The 21,453-nt window shown below is 34.0% G+C and overlaps 3 protein-coding genes across 4 annotated transcripts; 2 read left to right on the top strand and 1 right to left on the bottom strand.

Moving 5' to 3' along the window:
• Positions 1–643: 643 nt before the first annotated feature.
• On the top strand, positions 644–3,707 carry LOC11437926 (6-phosphogluconolactonase 3, chloroplastic). The gene is made up of 3 exons (XM_003602269.4): positions 644–1,048; positions 1,123–1,258; positions 3,021–3,707. The coding sequence occupies exons 1-3, from the start codon at positions 720–722 to the stop codon at positions 3,483–3,485; spliced, it is 930 nt and encodes a 309-aa protein (XP_003602317.1). The 5' UTR covers positions 644–719; the 3' UTR covers positions 3,486–3,707.
• A 6,421-nt stretch (positions 3,708–10,128) lies between these two features.
• LOC11415371 (rab GTPase-activating protein 22) lies at positions 10,129–14,910 on the top strand. Of its 2 annotated transcripts, none has more exons than XM_024780211.2 (5): positions 10,129–10,613; positions 12,323–12,458; positions 12,550–12,599; positions 12,990–13,043; positions 13,185–14,910. In XM_024780211.2, exons 1-5 carry the CDS (start codon positions 10,438–10,440, stop codon positions 14,434–14,436), a joined length of 1,668 nt encoding a protein of 555 aa, XP_024635979.1. In that variant the 5' UTR covers positions 10,129–10,437; the 3' UTR covers positions 14,437–14,910. The 2 variants fall into 2 exon arrangements, with proteins under 2 accessions (XP_024635979.1, XP_003602316.1); XM_003602268.4 differs by having other exon boundaries at positions 10,133–10,908.
• Positions 14,911–17,616: 2,706 nt separating this feature from the next.
• Positions 17,617–20,410, bottom strand: LOC25489786 (cytochrome b5). Its single transcript, XM_013605987.3, has 4 exons — positions 20,259–20,410; positions 19,907–20,002; positions 18,168–18,234; positions 17,617–18,082 (listed from the first exon to the last, which is right to left on the bottom strand). Exons 2-4 carry the CDS (start codon positions 19,991–19,993, stop codon positions 17,832–17,834), a joined length of 405 nt encoding a protein of 134 aa, XP_013461441.1. The 5' UTR covers positions 19,994–20,002; positions 20,259–20,410; the 3' UTR covers positions 17,617–17,831.
• Positions 20,411–21,453: the final 1,043 nt, after the last annotated feature.

Raw genomic sequence — 21,453 nt, 5'->3', positions numbered from 1 at the left:
GTAGAAATAAAAAAAAAAATCAAACTATAAATCTAAGTAGATGTGAGAGAAGAAGTGAATGCACATAATTAGATGAAGTTGATATTACATGGATGAACATTTTGATTTAACTTGCTCAAAAACATATTGAAGTTGCTCAAAATTTCAATCTTTATTTAAAAAAAGAAGAAAAAAAAAATCAATCTTTAATATTTGGAAAACATTTGCCCACGTTACATTAGAAAGAAGAACATGTGTATTTCTTAAGCTCTTTTAGAGAGGGAGGAATGAAAAAGAAATATAAACAGATTTGGTATTGGTGGTGGTGGTGGTAGTGGTGGGTGGGAATGGAAAAGAGATGCTATGGTGTGGGAGACATATAATAAAATTTAATACAACCTCAAGATCTAATCTATAATCACATGTGGTCTATCATGAGAAGATTTTCACCTCCTAAATGTAATGGTGTAGGGTAAAACTTCCCTACTATTATCGACAATTTTCAGCCAGTTCAATCCTAGTTTCAACTAATTCATCCGGCTTGTTACTAGCATATCCGGTCCAACAACAAAACCGAACCAAACCGGTCATAGGTTCGGTTGTCAGTCCCTTAGACCGGTCCGAGTTTTAAAATACTGTCCTTGGTTGTGTGTATCGCCGGGTTACTGTTAGACTTCACTTTTTGGGTTTGGTGAATGAGAGCGTGTTCCCATTTGATTTGACTAATAAGAACAAGACGCATGTCTTCCACTTTCACCCACTCTTCGTTACATCTCAACACTCATCGAATCCCATCGCTTTCCCTTTCAAACCCAAACGTGCATCCACTTTCAACTCAATTCTCCTTTCGACCCCTCAGATTCAAAGGTGTCAGCGCCAAATCCAACAACAAACGGTTCGTTTGCAAGGTAGTGAAATCTTCAATGGCTGTTGAAGTTGAAGTCTTCGAAAAAGAACAACTTGCTGTTTCTCTCGCCAAATACGTCGCTGATCTCTCTAATAAGTTCACTCGCGAAAGAGGCGCTTTCACTGTTTGTTTGTCTGGTGGCTCTTTGATCAACTATCTCCAGTGAGTTTCTTCTTTCTCTCTTGATGATTGATGATTAATTTAATTGAATTATGAGATTTGTGTTGTGATTATAGGAAACTGTTGGAGGATCCGTATATTGATTCTATTGAATGGGCTAAATGGCATGTGTTTTGGGTTGATGAGAGAGTTGTGCCAAAGACTCATGATGATAGTAACTATAAGCTTGCTTTTGATGGGTTTCTATCCAAGGTATGTTCTATTGAACTTTTTTTTCAACTATTAAAAGATTTAATTTTGGTTCATATTTGTTGAGATCAGAATTTTTAGAAAAGAGAAGGGATTAGAAGTAGTAAAAATCCATGAATATTGATTATGTTGCACAATCACGTAGACATGAGTAATAAATTAAGAAAATAGAAGTGATTGAATGTAACCACGTGTGTTGTTTGTGTCCGACACCAACAAATTCAGACATCAAACACACATTCAGTATGTGAGGATCCATGACAGACTTTGGCAATATCGAGTCATTAAAGTGTTAGGAAGTATGTAGTATGAGTGGATGTTACTAAGTGTGGATTGAAGGGATTTTTTTTTATCACTCAACAAGGGATTTAGGTGGAAATCATGGCAAAGTGATGAAATGAGAAAAAGGTGAAGAATTCCATTGATGAAGCTTCCCAAGCCCAGCCCAGAAAGTGTATTTCAGGTGCCCCGCATAAGCGAAGTGTACTTTCAGATCCTTTCCTTCTTCTACTTATAGCCACTAGTACTATAGTACAATTAGTGAGAGTTTATTGATGGTGCTCAAGTGGTGGGTCTGTGAAACAAATGTCATTTTGTTTGTGCAGCCTGTGGTCAAGATTTGGCTTCCTGATGCTTAAGCACTGGGTATACGCAAAGGAATCTAAAGTTTGTTCAGTGAATGCGGAAGCACTAGCTTTCTGGAGAAAATTTCTTGTACAATACAATGGAATTTGCATTGCCACCTTTCTTTGCTTCTTTCATCAATTATATCACCTATTAAACAAAAATTAAGTGAATACTCTGTACTGCCAACATTAAATTTCATCAAGAATAGATAAAGCCAACACAGTATTTGTTAGGAAGAGTTGAAAAAAGAGACGTCAATTTCGCGCACGAAATGATATTTTACTTGAAAATCACTATTAGATAACCATTTTGCAACTGGACAGAGTGCATTATACAGGCATGTTCTTATTCAAGTGACCTGCAAGATGTTGAGGGCCGTGGTATGCCCTTCAGGGAACAAAGGTTTGAGCCAATGTTGTCAATCACACATCGCAAAAAATAGCATTTTGTTCAAAAAACACTATGCTACCACGCTATAGCGCCGCAATGGCAGCCATTTGACAACACTTTGTACTAAATAGCAGATCGCAAAATAACAGCTATTCATGCAAATTGCACTATGTTATAGCACTATAGCCGCTATTTGACAACACTGGTTTGAGCCATGGAAGACTCTACCTGTGGGCTGTGGCGTAACCATTACTCACATTCAGAGAGATTAATATCAAACTAGAAGGTGTCAGAATTTTATTGCAGACCTAGAAAAGGGCATCTCTATTATGTGGTGAAGTGAATTGACAGGTACAAGCATTCCAGGGAGAGACTATTACGTGTGGATGATCCGACCAATGAATCCCCGTGTCGGATAGGTTGGTCTTCTATCGACAAGTGTTGCGTATATTGATCATTCCTATAAAATTAGGCCAGAGGGGAAATGAATTTTAGGGACCTCGTAATATTGCTATGCATGTCCACTTTATAGCCGCAATGTAAAAATAACTACAAAATGTTGGATTGAACATAGTGTACAATTAGTTTACACTGACAGTGTGTGTCTCATTTTCTCATTTATGTATGTACAGTCTTCTTTAAAATGACTGCATGACCAGAGTATGCTGTCTCCCTACATAGTCTTCTATTAGTATATTTTTCTATCAAGTCTAACCTGTTAATGCTTACATCACGATTCTCTTGGCAGGTGCCCATTCCACCTGGTAATGTTTACGCGATCAATGATGCCCTTTCAGCTGAGGGAGCTGCCGACGATTACGAGACATGTGTCAAACACTTGGTCAACAGCAATGTGATAGCTTCATCATCAGCCAGTGGATTTCCAAAATTTGATCTCATGTTGCTTGGCATGGGTCCTGATGGGCATGTAGCTTCTCTGTTCCCAGGTCACCCTCTTGTCCATGAGAATAAAAAATGGGTTACCTCAATTAACGACTCGCCAAAACCACCCCCAGAGAGAATAACATTTACCTTTCCCGTGATCAATTCCTCTGCTTACATTGCTCTTGTGGTGACTGGTACCGGCAAAGCGGATGCAGTTCACTCTGCACTACGCGGATCTGAAACATCTGAAAAGCTTCCTGCTGCATTGGTTTCACCTGAAGGGGAGTTGAAATGGTTCTTGGACAAAGGTGCTGCGTCAAAGCTGTAGATCCTGAAGCTAAGCCAGTTAATCTATGTGTTGTGCTCGTGTTTATTTTGGCAATAATGAGTTTGTGTAATGGATCACATAACTAGTACTGATTCTCCATATCTCAGTGATAGTTGACACTGGAGAGGGATCTTTGTAGCAATAAGAGGATAAAGTGAAGAAAGAGTGCAAGGCAAAGTTCTTTTGGTTCAAAGTCTAAAATTTCCCTTGATAGGTTTCCCATTATTGTGAAGCAACTCACCCTCCCCCTCATCTTTCGTATTCATTTCAGTTGGGATGCTTCCAGCGGAAGGCTGAGTTACGTTCATTACTTAGCTGATCAGATTGGTATGATGATGGACATAATAACTAAGTAGTGGACTTCAATGGTGTTCATCTTAATAGAATGAATGCCTTTTGCTCCACACTTGTCTGAACAAGTGACCAGAAAGTAGGGTGCGTATGTTTTGGATTAAAAAAAAAAAAAGATTTAGTTTTATATAAGTAAGGAGATTTTTGAAAAAATTTTAAAAAAAATCTACAGCTAATTCTCGTGTGTTTACCAACATAAAAATCATTTTTTTAAAAAAGAAATTATGTTAAAGGTTACTAGGATTAAACATGGCAACAAAACTCGCATTTGTGGGTATCCGCCTGAACCTGCTCTACGGGAAAACCCTAGTAAATGGGGTTCAGGTTTGAGTTTTTTCGATTTTAGAAAACGAGGTGGGGCGAGTATTTAGGCACTGATACCCATCCGAATCCGACTGTTTGCATCAGACTTACATTTCTACTTCACTTAGATTATAACCCCTTAAACTAACTTTTAAATTACACTTATATATTTATAGTTTTGTTTTTAAGGTGACTTAAGGGTGAAAAAAAAAAACTACTAGCAATAAACCACAACTTGGATCACCTCCTTGTTAGATTCGGCTGCTTAAAACCACTACTTGGAACAAATTCAACTCATTTAGGTGCAACACACAAAGTTATACATTAACTGATGTTTTCAATAATAACAAGAATAGATTGATTTTTCTATTTCAATCTTTTTTATATTTGTGAGTGTGCTTAAATTATTTAAATTTGTGGTTGTGACCACCCAAACATTTGTTAGAAAATAGAATAACGTGACTTGAAATCAAGTCCTTATGAGTACATTGTAAATTCACAACATGTTGGTTTAAATGGCAGAGGAGCTTACTTCAATTTAATCAAGGTTTTATTTGAAGCCAAATCAGTATGATTTAACTATCTTTTTATTTAATTTTCTATTGAACAAAATAAAAGGAAAAAATTTACACATTTCTTTCTTGCGTTTCCTATACCATCAAACATTACATGCTTTCATCTTTCTTTTTTCCTTTTTTCAATACATTTTTAGCCATGATACTTATTTTTAACTTCCTTCATTATTTTGGGGCCATGATACTTGAATACACACATACTACTTCTGTAGACTTGATCTCAAACTTAACAGCCACTCCAAGAAAGAATATGCATCCACATAAAACAAGTTGCAATTAACTTATAAAATGCATGAACATATATGCAAGGAACGTACTCTGACCACATGGGCACCGCAAATTTAGGGTATGCAAAGCTTGTTCTCTTCACCTAGCATTTCATATTTTAATTAATTTTTCACACAACGTTTTATGCTTCTTTTGTGGTTTTACATGGCATTGGTTTCTCAACACCTTTAATCATAAACAAACCTATACACTCCACTCAGTTTCTCAAACGAATATCTTTTTCCTATTGCAATATGTAACCAAATTAGATGGTTAGTCCACGATGATAATGTTTTGCTTAATGTGGCAGTTTATCTTCTTTTCCACCCTCTCTCTCCTCCTCTCTTCCCTCCAAAATCCAATTTCGGTGGTATCAATCAAATGTTACTTTTAGTGCATGCTAGTAAAACAGTATTTGATGCTATAAAAAACAGTAAAGGAGTATTTGACTGAGTACACTTTATTATATTCTCTCCACTTCGATATATAATAAAAAATTTAGAGCATTTTTCTCTCAATTATATAGAGTCACAAATTTTAAATATTTTTTATTTTACTTTTAACATCTTTATTCCATGTTTAATAAAAATGAATCTATACGACCGTGTCTTCTTCTTTTGACTGGAACTGTATGGATCTCGTATAAATGAGTATCATTCATTCCTTCAGAACACATGAGATAAATAAACAAAATTAAAACAATGATCTCATTGTTCGTAGTGATTTTTCCTTTTTCGACCAGAGTATATACCATTTACATTCATATTTCCACATGTATAAAGACCATTGCCGTTCATATAAATTCTAGGTTACATTTAAGCAATATCTATATGACAAGGTCCAAAAGTAAAATAGGAATAAAAAAATAAGAAGACCAAATAAAGTAATAAACAATCTAATGAGAAGCTCGTGAAGTTAAATCCCATGTTATTTAATTGCTAACAACGTTATTCTTTCTTTGAAATCCAGTAATTAGCCTAAGATAATGACGTACGTATTTATCTTAGCTGGTTTAAGATAGTAGAACTAATAGAGTATCCTTTATTGCTTCATTGGAAAAGTCAAATTTAATCTATGCTCTCTGGGTTGCTTAAAACACCAAACAACCACTTCATCATTAGCATGTTTTGACCGCAATCACTTAACATAATTAATGCAATAACTTTAGGATAACAACGAGTGCAATGTGGTAATTACGATACACCCTTGGCATGGTGGTGTTGTCATTATCCTAAAGAAATCAAGCAGACTCACTTTAGACTCGTTGTTTATTCTTTGGAACCTCTTTCATCATTGTGTTAGATGATGAAAAGGACCTATAAAACATGAAGAATTTCAAAAGGTGAAGCATATGGGCCTCTTAAGATTGATCCCTTTTTTCCCTTCTCATTTTTCAATAAAGATATTTAGCGGGCATGTCAATGACCCGATTAATATGCTTATTTGTTCTATGGTTGACATTTAATCATGTTTAGGTTTGTGATTGAAGTCATAGTATCAAGTTTTTGATGTCTCTACAACTACAATATAACCACGTTTGAATTGTTTTAGCAATATTAAACTAAAATTCACCCTAATTTCAATAATTACAATGTACCATTGATGTGACCGTATTTTTTTAAACCATGTTATGTCGAAAATCAAGTGTGAGTGATTATGTCTTACATTGATTAGACATAGAGGAATTGTTTGATATATAAGAGAGGGGACACTTATACCTAATGTCTTAAGGTTTTGGATGGAGATGTGTTGTCTGTCTAAGTCTCTTATTGATCTTGTACAGTTAGCTCATTGCCGCTCCCCGGACTCCCCGACAAGTGGTATTAGAGCCCTTGATTATGTCTCACATCGACTAGAAATTGAGAAAAGGAAATGTTAGATATATAAGAGAAGGGACCCATTGCCTCTCCCGACGCTCCCCAACAAGTGGCATCAGAGCCCCGAATAAGCTCGGTGGGGAGCGGGATTCTAGTGTGGATCAGACTACTGAAGTGCACTTGAGGGGGAGATAATTGAAAATCAAGTGCGAGTGATTATGTCTCAATATAAATAATACTTAAGATTTTTGGTGGAAATTCGTGTCTTTGATGTAATGTATTTATTCACTTTTTTCGATGTCAAATTTTTCAATGTTCTCGTCCATAAAGTTCAAACACAAAACCTTAAGAAATCTCAATCTAGTTATAGTTATAATCAGATCAATGTAATGTTTAAAATGTTATCATCCATCATGATGGTGTGGTTGTTGTTAATAAAGAAATAAATCATCGGGTTATCCCTAAAGAATTGTGTAGAGGCAGCACATGTCATTTTTAAAGGTGTCTCTTCAATCTTCATCATGACAATGTTGGAGGGTTATTGCCAAACAAACAAAAGGCCTTCATTGTATATGTGTGATAGTAGACAGTGTATGTGATAGATTATGGAGAACAATATATATATATATATATATCTTCCGGGTACAATTTTTTATAGTTTATTTGTCGGATCTGAAAGTGGCAATAAATGGGAAAACAATAAACTTTGAAAACCATGGAGCCCACAAAGGGTATATCTAACATCATATCCTCTCGAATATCCAATGTTTAGGATTGTCCCATAAAAATCTGGAGATTGTATATGAAGATAACCCCACATTGTAAAAAAAAACCTTAAAAATTGAATCACAAGTTATACATTGTTGCTAGTGAATAAGTAGCAACTATTTTTCATATGAATGAAAAAGCGCTACAATTTTCCCATTAAGAATAAGTAGTACAAAGTGATTTTGTTAAAAATAAATAAATACAAGTGATAGTAACTTTTGCAGTTGAAAGAACCCAATCAAATATATTATGGACAGCTAAAATTATCGAGGCCAATTGCAAAGCTGGTAGAACCGTGCTATGCTAAAAATAAATAAAAACTTCAAGCATGATTTAACCTTTCTACAAAACTATTTACCATATTTAACATGTTTACCAAAAGTGATATGAGATTCGGTTAGATTACTAGACAAGTTGGTGGTATTCTCTGACCAAATTCAAACTCCTTTTGACTGAAAATGCAATGTTAGTGTAAGGTTATTATTATTGTATTGCCATAATCAAACACATTTTGATAGTACTAACCTACTTTTGCGTCTTCTGTTTGTTTGGGCATGACAAATTATGAAAGTGGTTAATAACTCAGTATCGCTTAACTAAGTAACTCATGTCATTAGTTGAATTGAGCCACTCATAAGAAATTTTGAATTCAATTTTTTATTTATTTAAAAAAAACAGCATTAAAGACACTCTCTAAGCTTTCTTTTGCAATAACATTATTTCCCTTGTACTGAGTATAATAATCAATTTAGTTTGAATCTTCTCTAGTAACATCTATTAATCCAGTGATCTCTAACTATCCACTATAAATAAAATATAGGTTTAATGATGGAGACATTTATTGCCCCCCCCCCCTCCTAAAGAAAATTATATATATTCTCTGAGTGGTATGATGAGTAAAAATATACATTTCTTTTAGTATAAAGTCAAAATATATTTTTAGTGTACCCGAAGAATCAAATTTGAATTGGTATTTTCTGTTTTTTTAACTAGTAGATCTAATTGTGTATTTTGAAGTATTTGTGGATCTAATTGTTGTAACTGACCTATCATGCGTTGTCCATATTAACTGAGCTAAGCTCGTGAAGATAAATTTTGTAATTTATTGTAGAATTGAATATGCAAAATTATATTAAAGATTTTTTTTTTAAATAAATAAAAATATTAAGGAAAGAAAAACTATTATTAATTGCGGTGGTAATATCCATTTTATAACTTATTTTTGGATGAGATTTAGACTTTCTTTCTTGAGGTTATATAGTCAAACATTGAAAGTATTTTGGTCCAGTAATGCCCAGAGACCTAGACGATAAAATCCAAATAAAATGCATGCAAAGCTATATTTTAAGCTCTGTCGAGATAAATCTATACTTTAAGCAGTTTGAATATGAATAGTATAGACATATAAAAGCACCGGTATAAAATTCTACTAAAACCTCGTCATCTTTAAAATATTTAGCATCACTTACCTTGGTAATATTTTAAGCAGAATTGTATATTATCGAGTGTAATTTAAAATCCAAGAACATGACTTGAGGCCGAAAATGACAATGAATATTTTTTGTTTACAGAGAGATGACATTGAAGTTTACAATTGCAGTAAGGCATGCTAATTATATAATTAAAACATTATTATTTATTACTGTATAATAGTGCTAACCAATTAAAAAAACTAAAACACGTCAATTCTATTAAATTTTTATGACAATGAAATTATATATATAAAAAAAAACTAACCTAATCTAGGGATAATATATATCCCATTACATCATACCGAAATTTAAGAGTTAATGAAGCAAAAGAGAGATTGAGTCCAAAAGCATGAACCATGTTGATATATATAATTTCGCATTTGACTTTTATTTTTGGTAGATTAATTCCCTTGTATGTTTGGGAGTGGTCATTTAGTTTAGAAAAATTATATTTATACATCCACCTTGTGATAGTAAATATTTGCAAACATTATTTCCAAAAAAACATTCTGATAAAAATATTTGCAAACATTATTTTCAAAAGTCTAAAGTTACGTATTTGTCTTGTCGGAGTACTACGTATTTGGTGGATGATGAGTACGCATTGTAATGCAGCAGATGGAGTGAGGAGAGTTGGCATGTGACATACGTATTCAACGCTTAAATCGCTTTTCTCCTAATATATTAAGATTTTGACCCATAAATTACAAGACAACTTATATATTGTAATAAGGGCCAAAGAAGGCAAGTAATGAGTATTATTATTCAAAAGAAAAAAATAGCGAGGGAGATTAGTCATAGTCATCTTAAAACCATTATTATTATTTTACTAAATAAGTATAATTCATTAAACAAATTAAATTCTATCAAATTTGAATACTTAATTTGAAGTTAAAAACTCATTTTATTTGATTGATCTAATGGTTAGATATTTACATTTTGCGAAATAAATAAATAAGATAAGATGTCTGAGATTCAAATCCAATCTTATATTAAGATTCGCTTAACACAAAGAGAAGAGTTAAGTAAGAATCACTGCAATCTAATGAGGATAGTGATTATTGTAGAACCTCTCCCCTTACTAGGAAAGTAAAAAAGCCTAAACAATCTCTCCCCAACAAACATATAGGGGAAAGAGATTCTTTCATTTGCATCTCACTCCTCTATCTTTATTATCTATCTCTCTTCATAGTGGGAGAGAGAGAGAGAGACAAAGCAATAGTACAAAATAAGTGGCTTCTCAATCAATCCTCAAAACCAAAACAAAACAACAAAGTCTTGTTTGTTTTCATCTTCACTTCTCAAACAAAAACACGTTTTGCGGAATCATTCATAAGAAGAAGAAAACCAAAGAACAATCGTGGCAGGGGTATTCAAGTAATTTCAACTCCTCTCCTCCATGTTCCTTTCCACTAACTTGAACGTCAACAACCAAACTCCGTTCTTCTCCGACGGCGCCTCCGCTGCCAAGTTCTCTTTCATGAGCACGGTGGCCACCTCTCTGACTACGGCGGTGCTCTTCACGACTGTGGCCGGCATCGCTCTCGTCGCCGTCTTCTTCTATGGTGCAAGTAGGTAAACACCAAAAATTCCTCAAATGAACGAATCTCAATCGCAAAAACTCTAGCTCAATTCTTCACTCTGATGAAACTGTTTTCGATTCCGATTTTGTAAACAAAGTGAATATAGCAAGGAGTTACTTATAGATGAATCCTCTTAGAAGAAGTAACAATTCATCTTCGTCATCTTCAAATAATTCATCTCCTTCTTCATCATCATCGAATTCATCGTGGATCCATTTGCGTTCGGTTTTATTCGTTGTTACTTCTTCTTCTTCTTCCTCACCAGCTTCCTGTTCATCCTCTGATCGGTGAGTTTTTCTTCTCCCACTTCATTTTTTTCCTATTACTTTGTTCTGTTTAATTCGCCCCAGATCTCGAATTTTCGATATCACCGATCTTGTTATCAGTGTCAGTTTAGATTAATCAGCATGTGTGTTTCTAATTTTGGGGCTTTTTGTTCGCTTGTGGGTTGTTCTGAGAGTGTAGAAATGGTTAATTTGTGGAATTGAAATGCTTTCAAGAATGAAAAACAAAACAAAGTTTTGATTTTTATGTGAAAGGGGAAGAAGGGTTGAAAAGGACGAGATAATTAGAGGGAAATAGATCTCTATTTTGGTTTATTTGAGGCATTTTTTGTTCTGCTGTCTTTTTGTGTGTAATTAGATTTCTTCAATCTGAAGCTCCTTTTATCTTGTTTTGGATTTTTTATCCTTTTGATTTTTATCTAACTTGAGTCCTGTCAAATCAAATTGTCTATGAATAAATCACCATGTTTAGGGAAAATGTAATTGATTGTGATGATTGTGATCTTGATTGGATTGGATACCAAAACCCTTTTTCTAGCTTTGTATTTTGCTTAGATCTTCCTAAGCTAGAAGGAAGATCTATGCATAAAGCATATTTAAGTGAGTATGTTCATTTGGAAACTTAAGAAATGTTTTTTCTGGACAAAATCAAATCTTTGGTGTTTATTTAACTTGATTTAAGGAAATATATCATGTTGTATCAAGCATTACAATTCTTTAGGCTTTAGTATTCTAGATATTTTGTGGATGTTGATGTGTGATGTGTCACAATTCTTCAAGGACAGTTTTTCTTTATGTCCTCTTCCTTTACTCTTTTTAAATCAGATCTCATAACAAGTTAATTTTTTTTTCCATATGCTCTCTCAAACTCGTGCTTATTTATGTCAGTTGATAAGTTCATATAAGCTTGCATAAGCCAATCCAAACTCACCAGTATTTTGTTTTCATATGTACATTTATAGAGGCATATTACAATATTGTCTTTGTAAGTTGAGGAATTCTAGAACTGAATGCATTTATTCATTTTAGCATTATGGAAACAAGATAGTTTATACATAAAAACATTTTAGTGTGGAATCCATTAACAGTAATGAAATGATACATGAATGAAATCTGTGAGAATGGTAATTCACATAGATTTGTAATTCAATGCTAAAATATGTTTCCGCTTTTTTCCATTGGGAATGAAGAAAGCCACAATTGGCTTGAGCAAGTATAAAGCTTGACCAAGTATATCTATTCGACTGGAGTATTGTGACATGCTTTTAAAATGAAATAATATATTTTTCTGTTTACTTCTTCACTCACCTAAATGTCATCGCCTAAATGTCATAAATGATGTTTTCTGCCTATTCTCTATTCCAAAACCTACATTCAAGCAGTAGTAGTAATGAGTAATTCTTTGTGACAATTTCAGAGGTCGTCTTAAATCACCATGGTCACGCCGAAAAAGAAAACGTGTCCTTTCTCCTCAACAATGGAAAAGTTTGTTTGCTCCCGACGGGAGAATCCGCGATCGTGGAATGAAATTCCTGAAAAGAGTTCGCAGCGGAGTGAGTTTACTTATTTATCTGTTTAGATTTCAATTTAGTGGCTTTTGGTGTTTCATTTTGATATTGATTGTGATATGAATGTCTGATGCAGGGTGTTGATCCTAGTATCAGAGCTGAAGTTTGGCCTTTCCTACTTGGAGTGTAAGCATTCTTTCGTGTTTCACTTCTAAATGATGTTTATTTATTTGGTACATCTAGGATGCATGGATTTTTAGACAAACACGTCTTCTAAAGACAGCAAGGCATATATACATGGAGCAAAATTTAAAGCTTCTCTTTAGTATTTGACCTTTCATACTCATTTTATTTTGATTCTTTTTCAAAATTCAATGTGATGGAATGAACAGGATTATCTGTCAATTTTTTTTAATATCTTTTTTTTCTGCTTCATGTTATGCATTAGGATGAATATTGATTACCTTGTCATTTATTATATTTTCTGTTATTTGAATTTATCCTCCAATTTTTTTCTTTCTATTTTCATTTATTTAGACATTTATATGGTTACTGATTACTCTTTCGTGTAAACAGATACGATTTGGATACTACCAAAGAAGAAAGAGATGTTATAAGAACTCAAAATAGGTATGCATACAAGTTTATATGCAATCCATGCCTGATCCATCATCTTTCTTTGGTCTTTAAAACTTTATTTATTTGTACTTCCCTTTTTCCTTTTGTTCAGTTTAACATACTGTTACTTTTATTCTAAATCTTTGAACACAGAAAGAAGTATGAGAAACTCCGCAGACAATGCCGGCAACTGCTAAAATCCAACAGTGGGAGCTTTAAGTTGATTGAAATAGGTGAAATCAACTATGAAGGAGATGGTGTGAGTTTTATTCAAGATTCTGGTTCTCCTAGTTCTGAAGATGCAGCAAGTGCCAGAGAATCCCTTTCCAGTGGGGAACAGAGCCCGGATTTTGAATATTCAGATGATCCATCCGTTTCCCTGTTGGAAGGAGATGATGCTCCCAGCAGCAGCAACGCTGATGCCTCTGCCCTCGATACAGATTCCACTGACTCGGATTCCTCAGAAAGTCCCGAGGTATTTCAGACATTTCCTTCTGATGATGGTCTGGAAGAGAACAATGCCAAGACAACTTCTAAGGATAGTTCTTCTCCCTCACAAATGAAAGGCGCGTCAACACTACGAAGTAGGGAAGACTTTGCCACATGGCAACGGATCATCCGACTTGATGCAGTACGTGCCAATGCAGAATGGATGCCGTACTCTCCCTCTCAAGCTGTTGTTCCAGAAAGTAGGGCACATCGATCTGCTGAGGCTGTTGGCTTGAAGGATTATGGTCACCTAGATGCTGGCAGAATTTTTCATGCTGCTAGATTGGTTGCTATTCTTGAAGCATATGCACTATACGATCCTGAAATTGGCTACTGCCAGGGTATGAGTGATCTGTTATCTCCTATAATTTGTGTTGTATCAGAAGATCACGAGGCATTCTGGTGTTTTGTTGGATTTATGAAGAAGGCCAGGCAGAATTTCAGGCTTGATGAGGTGGGTATTAGAAGGCAACTCGATATAGTTGCAAAAATAATCAAGTTTAAGGATTCCCACCTGTTTAGGCATTTGGAGAAGCTCCAGGCCGAGGATTGTTTTTTTGTTTACAGGATGGTGGTGGTATTGTTCAGAAGGGAGTTGACATTTGAACAGACTCTCTGCCTTTGGGAAGTAATGTGGGCAGATCAAGCAGCAATCAGAGCTGGTATAGGGAAATCCCCCTGGAGCAGAATTAGGCAGCGTGCTCCACCAACAGACGATTTATTGCTTTTTGCAATAGCAGCCTCAGTGTTACAAAGAAGGAAATTGATCCTTGAGAAGTATAGCAGCATGGACGATATCCTTAAGGAATGCAATGGCATGGCAGGACACCTTGATGTTTGGAAGCTTCTGGATGATGCCCATAACTTGGTGGTCACCCTTCATGATAAAATGAAGATAGAGGCATCATTCCAATGACTGCAGTTGATACGTAAACTACTATATTATATTGTTGTTGAAAGATCTTTACTTACAGACTGCTGGATTTCTCCTCCGCGTCTGAAAATAAGCACTGCAAAGGGCGGGTTTATTAAAACGAATCTCGGTGCTTGCTAAACTTTCCACTGCTTATTTATGATCTTTAGTTTCGATAGTGTTGTGTCTTAAAAGGGGATTGAAGTTAGTTAGGTTTTATACCATGTTTATTTCTTTTTTTTTTTCTTTTGGCTCCATCCTTTTCTTCCTTTTAATTTCAACTCTGATTTGAGACCCATTTCGGAGTGAGTACCTTTGCCTGAAGCAGGTGGGTAGGTGCATGTAACAGTTATTAGAAGAGACTGAGATTTCCTCGACAATTACAATTGTTGTCCTTTTTGACTGAATCTGAACTCACCAATCCTTTGACTCTTCATGATGCTGACTGAGTAAGCATATCAAGTGGAGTTTATTTAATCTTTGACTGGACATATGCTAGTTTAGAAGTATATCTTAGTTATATTTAATTTAATTGCTTTAGGGTGCAAGTTAACGGCCGCATAATTTGATGCGTAGCTTACTCATTCCGGTCATATGCTTTGTTTTGAGGGTATCTCCGTTAACTATTGATGGTCACTTTTACTTACACCACTAACAAAAAATAAAATTAATTGTCCTATAGTCTTCATCCGGTCTATGCTTGATTTTGGACTGCCGCTTTTTCACATTCTAAAGCATTCTATCAGTGTTCATCTTTACCTGTTTATATATCATCTGTTAAGCTAAAATATTCTTGTCTCTAGGATAAGTTGTCTCTTATTTGATTTTTTTAAATTTCAACTTGATTTTTTGTTTTTTAAGTTAAGAAATGGTTTCGTAGTTTGCAAAAGTAATACCAGTGTGAATTTTTCTAACACAATTTAATGAAAAGATCAACATATAAACATAAAATAAACTTAAACTTAAAAAAAAAATGCGATAGTTGTACAGCATGGAAGGTGATTATTTAGTCTGTTGATTATTAAGTTCTTTTTTAGGGCTTTCGTCAAACTTATTTTAGTTATAACATGGAAGGTGATAGTTGTACAACTATTTTGTAATATCTTTTAGATAACCTCTCTTTCATACTTACATTATGTTTTTATTCTCTTTCTATTGTTTGACCCATAAGGAGAGAAAAAAAAAAAAATTATCACAATTTGTTGTGCAAATATCACTATTCTTGTAACATACGGACATTGAAATGATGCACATATGCATACACCTTTCTTTGATTGGACTGACCTCGAACTACCTTTGGGTACATTTTTGACATTTTGTCTTGTATTTTGCAGTTGTTTCCTTATGAAATACTATGAACATTTCTTTTGAGAAATTATTTATCTCTACATATTAACCTTATTTTAAATTATTAGATACATTTATTATTTATTGTAAAAGTATGCACATACTTGATATTACAAGTTTTGGCATATGATGTTTGAGTAAACTATCTATGGAAGTCGTCTGACTTGGGTAGAATATGTTCTCCAGTCTCTCCCTTCCTATGTAATGTAGATTACTATTTCCAAGTCAATTTGCGATGAATTGGATGAGAAGCGTTATAATTTTACGTGGGCGATACGGATCATAGTAGGAAATTACATCTGATTAATTGGAAAGAGGGGTGGTAGACCAAAAAAATGTTGGAGGTACAAATCAGACATGGGGCTAGAACGATTCAATCTAAATACCAATGTGGTAATGATATCTTTTTCAATGACAAACGTAATTATGTTAACTGTTATATTAGTATTTTTTATGTTTGGCATGATTCGAATTCTAAACTTTAACTTTTTTAATCCAAGTGTGAAAATGATCTAATTCCTCACATCTACAGTGCTAGACAAGGATCAAATTTTGGAAAGGTGTTTCATCTTGTTAGGAAGAGGTTCAAAAGAATTTGGGTTGGCGTACTGCTGATGGTAAGATGATTGACTTCTGAAGTGATAATTGGTTCTCAAAAAAGATGTTTTACTTCCCCGCATGAATGATACCTTGTCTTGGCTGAAAATTGCATGTCAATGAGTAGCTTTGCTACTCCGGTGGTCACTGGGACATTTTTAAATTACTTCATCCGTTTCAAAATACATGTTGCAAAATACATGTTGCAGTCAAACTACATTACACATGTCAACGCACAACTTTGATCGTTAATATTTTTAATTATCTAAAGTAAAAAATGATAAATTTTTTAAATTTTAAAAATACTTATTGAGATAAATCGAACATCTTGCATGCTAAAAAAATATAGTCAAAGTATGTCATGTAAATTGTGCACATTGCAAAAATGCGGCATGTATTTTGGAACGGAGGGAATATCTCCGTTATCTTCCTAAAGCTATCTAGGACTAGGACCATAATGTTACGCTTGTATTATCTTGGTCCAGATAGCATAGCTTGGTCTGGTACATCTAATGGTACCTTCTCTGACTTCGACTTTTTATTATTTAGAACAGCTGCACCAAGGTTCCTCATCTTGTGTTTCAAGCTGTGTGACGCTGGCAGGGATCTGAATTTGTTTGTGAAAGGGTGCATGCAATGCTCAAACTACAAACGACATCTGCAACGTTTTCGAGAATTCTATCCATTTGCTTAGAGATTGTTATTGTTAATCTGTTGTTAGCGGTTGAATAACAATGAGAATCAACCTAGGTATGATGGGCTACATTGAGATAAGAGAAACAAGAATTATCGTTTTGCAAATCCGCCTAATTTTTCAGCCTTTGTTTAGATTGTTTGGTGGGGTCGCACCATATGGACCAAAAGTATCACCCGAGCAAATCTGGTTTGCATTTAACCTGTTTTCTGTTCTTACAACCATAAGTTAGGCTCTAATGGTCCATAGTAGTTGTAACCTCTTGTGGTTATCACCAATAGAGACTACAGGGTGAATTATTCATCACTATGCAAGCAGAGTAGCCCCAGAACTAAAGGACTTTAAATGAAGTACACTGGTTACCAGGTGTAAAGCAGTAGTACGATTACCGTCAACCTGTGACAATAATCTAGTTGAAGAGTATCTTGCACTTTGCATCCCCATAAAAATTAAGTGCCTTACAAAAAACTCATTAAATCAGAATTAGAGTGATCACTAAATAAAAAAAAAGCTTCCGAAAATATCAACAAAACAAAGATGCTAAATGAAGAGAGATGAAATTCACAATCCAACATTATTATTAGGCTTTTCAGTCACAATGACACCAGTACCATTCATTACCAAAGAAAGTTGAAAAACATTATAATCCAGTTTCAATGCTCAAGACACCAAGAAGAAACTAAACACTGTCCTTTGAATGACCCTCTATAAATAGCTAACAGACCCCTCACAAGGGTGCAATATGATGATAAAGAAGGAGCTACTCTTTCTTGGTGTAGTTTCTGACAACAAAGGCTAAGCCCAATATCAGGAGAGGCACCAGGAATTGCAAAATCTTGATCACAAATTCTGAAGTCTTGTCCGGATTGTACTGAGACTGCTGAGGTGGAACATAGGTGCGCTTTAGGGGAACAGTGGATGGATCAATCTCACCAATGTAGTATTTGTCCATCATTTCTCTAGCAGAATCACTGTGTCCCACATCTTCAAAATCATTAGTTGCATCTTTCCCTGTAATCGATACAGTACAATATAATCAATATGGTTATCCTCAGTGATTTAGTAACATACCCTTTTCGAATGGATATAAGCATACCTGTTGCAGACAACAAAACCTCATCACCTCCAGGATGATCCTCCATAAAAGGGGAGACATCGTACACCTAACATGGTTGAAGAACAAATTTTCGTCAAGAGGCATAGCTAACATTAACATTATCACATACTAAAACTATGTAGTAAAATCTATGTCTTTGGCCCAATAGCAACCATTCAGGCCAATATACACGTTGCTCTGCATTTTTCAGGGAATTAGAATAGCCTCACAATTGGCCATCACAATATCAGGCATTGTTTAAAATAGTGAAAGTGGTTTTCCTTCTGCTAGATTTTTAACTAGCTAATGTCTTGTAGAAAGATGGGTTAGGGGAAGGCAAACATTAAAACGCATCACAATGTGAATACAATAGCTAGTGAAAGCATCTAAGCCATATAAAAGGAAGATTGAGGAAGACCACCTCTCAGAGCATATTTGACTAACATCTTGCTATTTGACCAACACTCCCCATTATGTTTCGAAGTCACAGGGGAACAGAAGGATAATGAATCAAACTGTGAAAAGGAAGAGTATGGCACATAAATTAATAACCCATTATAGGAAGAAGGGTTTTATGAAGGTTACAAGTTAATCCTTATTTTCCTCCCTGCATTTTAAAAGGATGCCAATAAGAAGGGAGATTAACTTAAAACTCCCCTTCCCAAGTCCCACATGGCATCAAACATCAGATAGATCTCAAGATCTGCAGGTAAGTTCAATGATTCAAATATTTCATGTATCGACTGACATTCAATTTGGATAAACCCCACAAAATACAAATGCAACAAAAGAAACTCATTGTATTAATATTTATTTCTAATATTCATTCTTCTTAAACGTTGGGGTGTGCTTATTTTTTCATTTGTTTGCGATACTGCTCGCTTATCAAAGGTATGGAATCAAATTAACCATATTTTATGTGACAGTTAAGATATTAGTACATATGACTAAAGCCGGTACACGACTAGTAATGCACGTAAAGGATGATCAACTTCTGATGATAATTTGTGTCAACCAGATGTTATATTTTTCTACTCAACTACTATCTCGCATGCAAAATTACTAGTGTTTGGAAAGGATACTATATAACATAACACAACGACTCGTTTTATTATTTGGTCATCTATGAGTAAGAGGCAAAGTTTAAATTGCAGCATCTATAGAACCGTTCAGATTTGAATAATTCAATATGCTAAAATAAAATCCAAACTTAAGGTGGTTGTAGACAAACAAAGCATGTCATGCAGGCAATATATCATATAAAGTTGAAATGTTGATATATATGAAAATGAAACAATTATTATTCAGTTAAACGTGTAACATCAAATAAGATGCAAAGAAAAGACCTAAAAAATGTAATCTGTCTACAAGTAGAGAAGAACAGGACCACCATCATTTGTTAACCACACTGATCTGGACATAGCATAAACAAACCTCAACAACATTCAATCTTAAAAATAGGAAACTATATAGCAGATAAAATTGTTCAAAAGAAAGATAAAACATGTTCACTACAATAAGGAACACTCTGCAACATGCAATGCACAAGATCCAGGAAATATACGTAACATGCATGATCCCAAAAACTTGAACTTCATCTTCAACAAAAAATTAAAATCAAAAGAAGCATTTAATTAGCATAATCACAATTTTGATTGTGTTTCATCAGAGTCTATAATTCCAAAGAATAATCAATCACTCATGAAAAAAAAAAAAGAACTTTTTGCGAAAAAAAATACCTTTCCAGAAAGAATAAGCCAGCAATCTTTGGTCTTGTTGTGCTTTGACACATCATCGAAAGTGTGAAGCTTTGGATCTGAAGCCATTTTCTTTCACTGCCACAAAATCAAAGACCCAGAAAAATTCAAGTCAAACCCACAAATTAATTTTATCTGAATAAGAAAAAAAAGATCTAAAGAATCAAGAAAAAGGGGAACAAGCATGCATCACATCAAATCAACTTCTTCAAAAAGAGAATAAAGAAGAACGTGAAAAAGTGTGAATTTTGATTATTGATGAAAAATTGGTAGAGACGAATCGATGCAAAGGAAAAGGAGAAGATTTTGAAGGGAAAAAACAAGAGGGAATTACCACTTCCGGTCCTTGGGAGATTCTGAGTGATGAGTTGTGTTGTGTCAAATCTCTTCTTCACTTTGTGGGTTGGTGACACTGGATTTGCTTATAAATCACCACCAAATTCTTTTGGACTTTAAAATTACCCTCATACTTTATTTATATTACAGTATTGCCCAATACAAAATTTTGTTTATTTTTTTCTTTTGGTACAATCAAAATTTTGTTTATTTCGCTATATTATGTAAAAAACCAAAAAAATAAAAAAAGAAGAAGTTAGAAGGCTAATTAAACAACACAAAACATGAGGAAAAAAACAAAACCAAAGAGACAAACGAGTAAATCATCAATTTGGTCATCGTCTTTGTAAATAATTTTTAAATTGATTCTATTAATATTTCAAAATAGTATATGTCTTTGTCAAAAGTTTTTCAATTGAACACATGTTTCTATGTTTTTTTCACATGGTAAATGACTTAATTGAAAAACTTTTGACATAGACAATGACTATTTTGAAATATTAATAGAGTTATGGATTAATTTGAGGATCACTTACAAAGACAATGATCAGTTTAATGATTTACTTGAGACAAAACTATTCCATAAGGAAATAAGTTCATGATGCACCAGATTGACAATGCCTTTCGAAAATGACTTATAAATTAGCAAACTAGAATATGAGAAAACTTTAAGTTTAACCAGAAAATCTATACTTTGACTCTCTTCTCTTCGTGTATGACTGATAGAGTCGTTGCTTTAAGTTGGATTTTTAATGTCTTAGATTTAAAAATGTTTTCAGAGACGTTTTTTAATTACGTAAATGATGTCGGTAATATATGGAGCATCACACATTAACCACCTTTAAATTCATTTTTAAATACAGTTGCAATTTCAAAAAACACATATAATGAGTAATTTTTGTTTTTTTATAATTTTAAAATGTTGATGTGACAATTATTTGATGACATGATTGTATGTAACAATGACAAAAGACTAACGTGATATTGATAAGTTGAATTATGCATATACATTCATGTTAAATCATATTATTTTAACATCGTAAGTATATGTTAGTTGGTAGAGACATTACAATACCTAAATTTTTTGAATTGAATTTAAATTTTTTTATTTATTCATCTTAGAAGGTAGTCACATAGTTAATTGATCCACAAAATAAATCATAATATTTTAACTATTTGAGAATATTAAAACA

This window comes from Medicago truncatula, chromosome 3 (genome assembly GCF_003473485.1).
Source record: "Medicago truncatula cultivar Jemalong A17 chromosome 3, MtrunA17r5.0-ANR, whole genome shotgun sequence".
In the NCBI taxonomy this organism is placed as follows: Eukaryota; Viridiplantae; Streptophyta; class Magnoliopsida; order Fabales; family Fabaceae; genus Medicago; species Medicago truncatula.
Note: the sequence above shows the minus strand (reverse complement) of the source record. Positions and strands in the feature narration are given on the sequence as shown.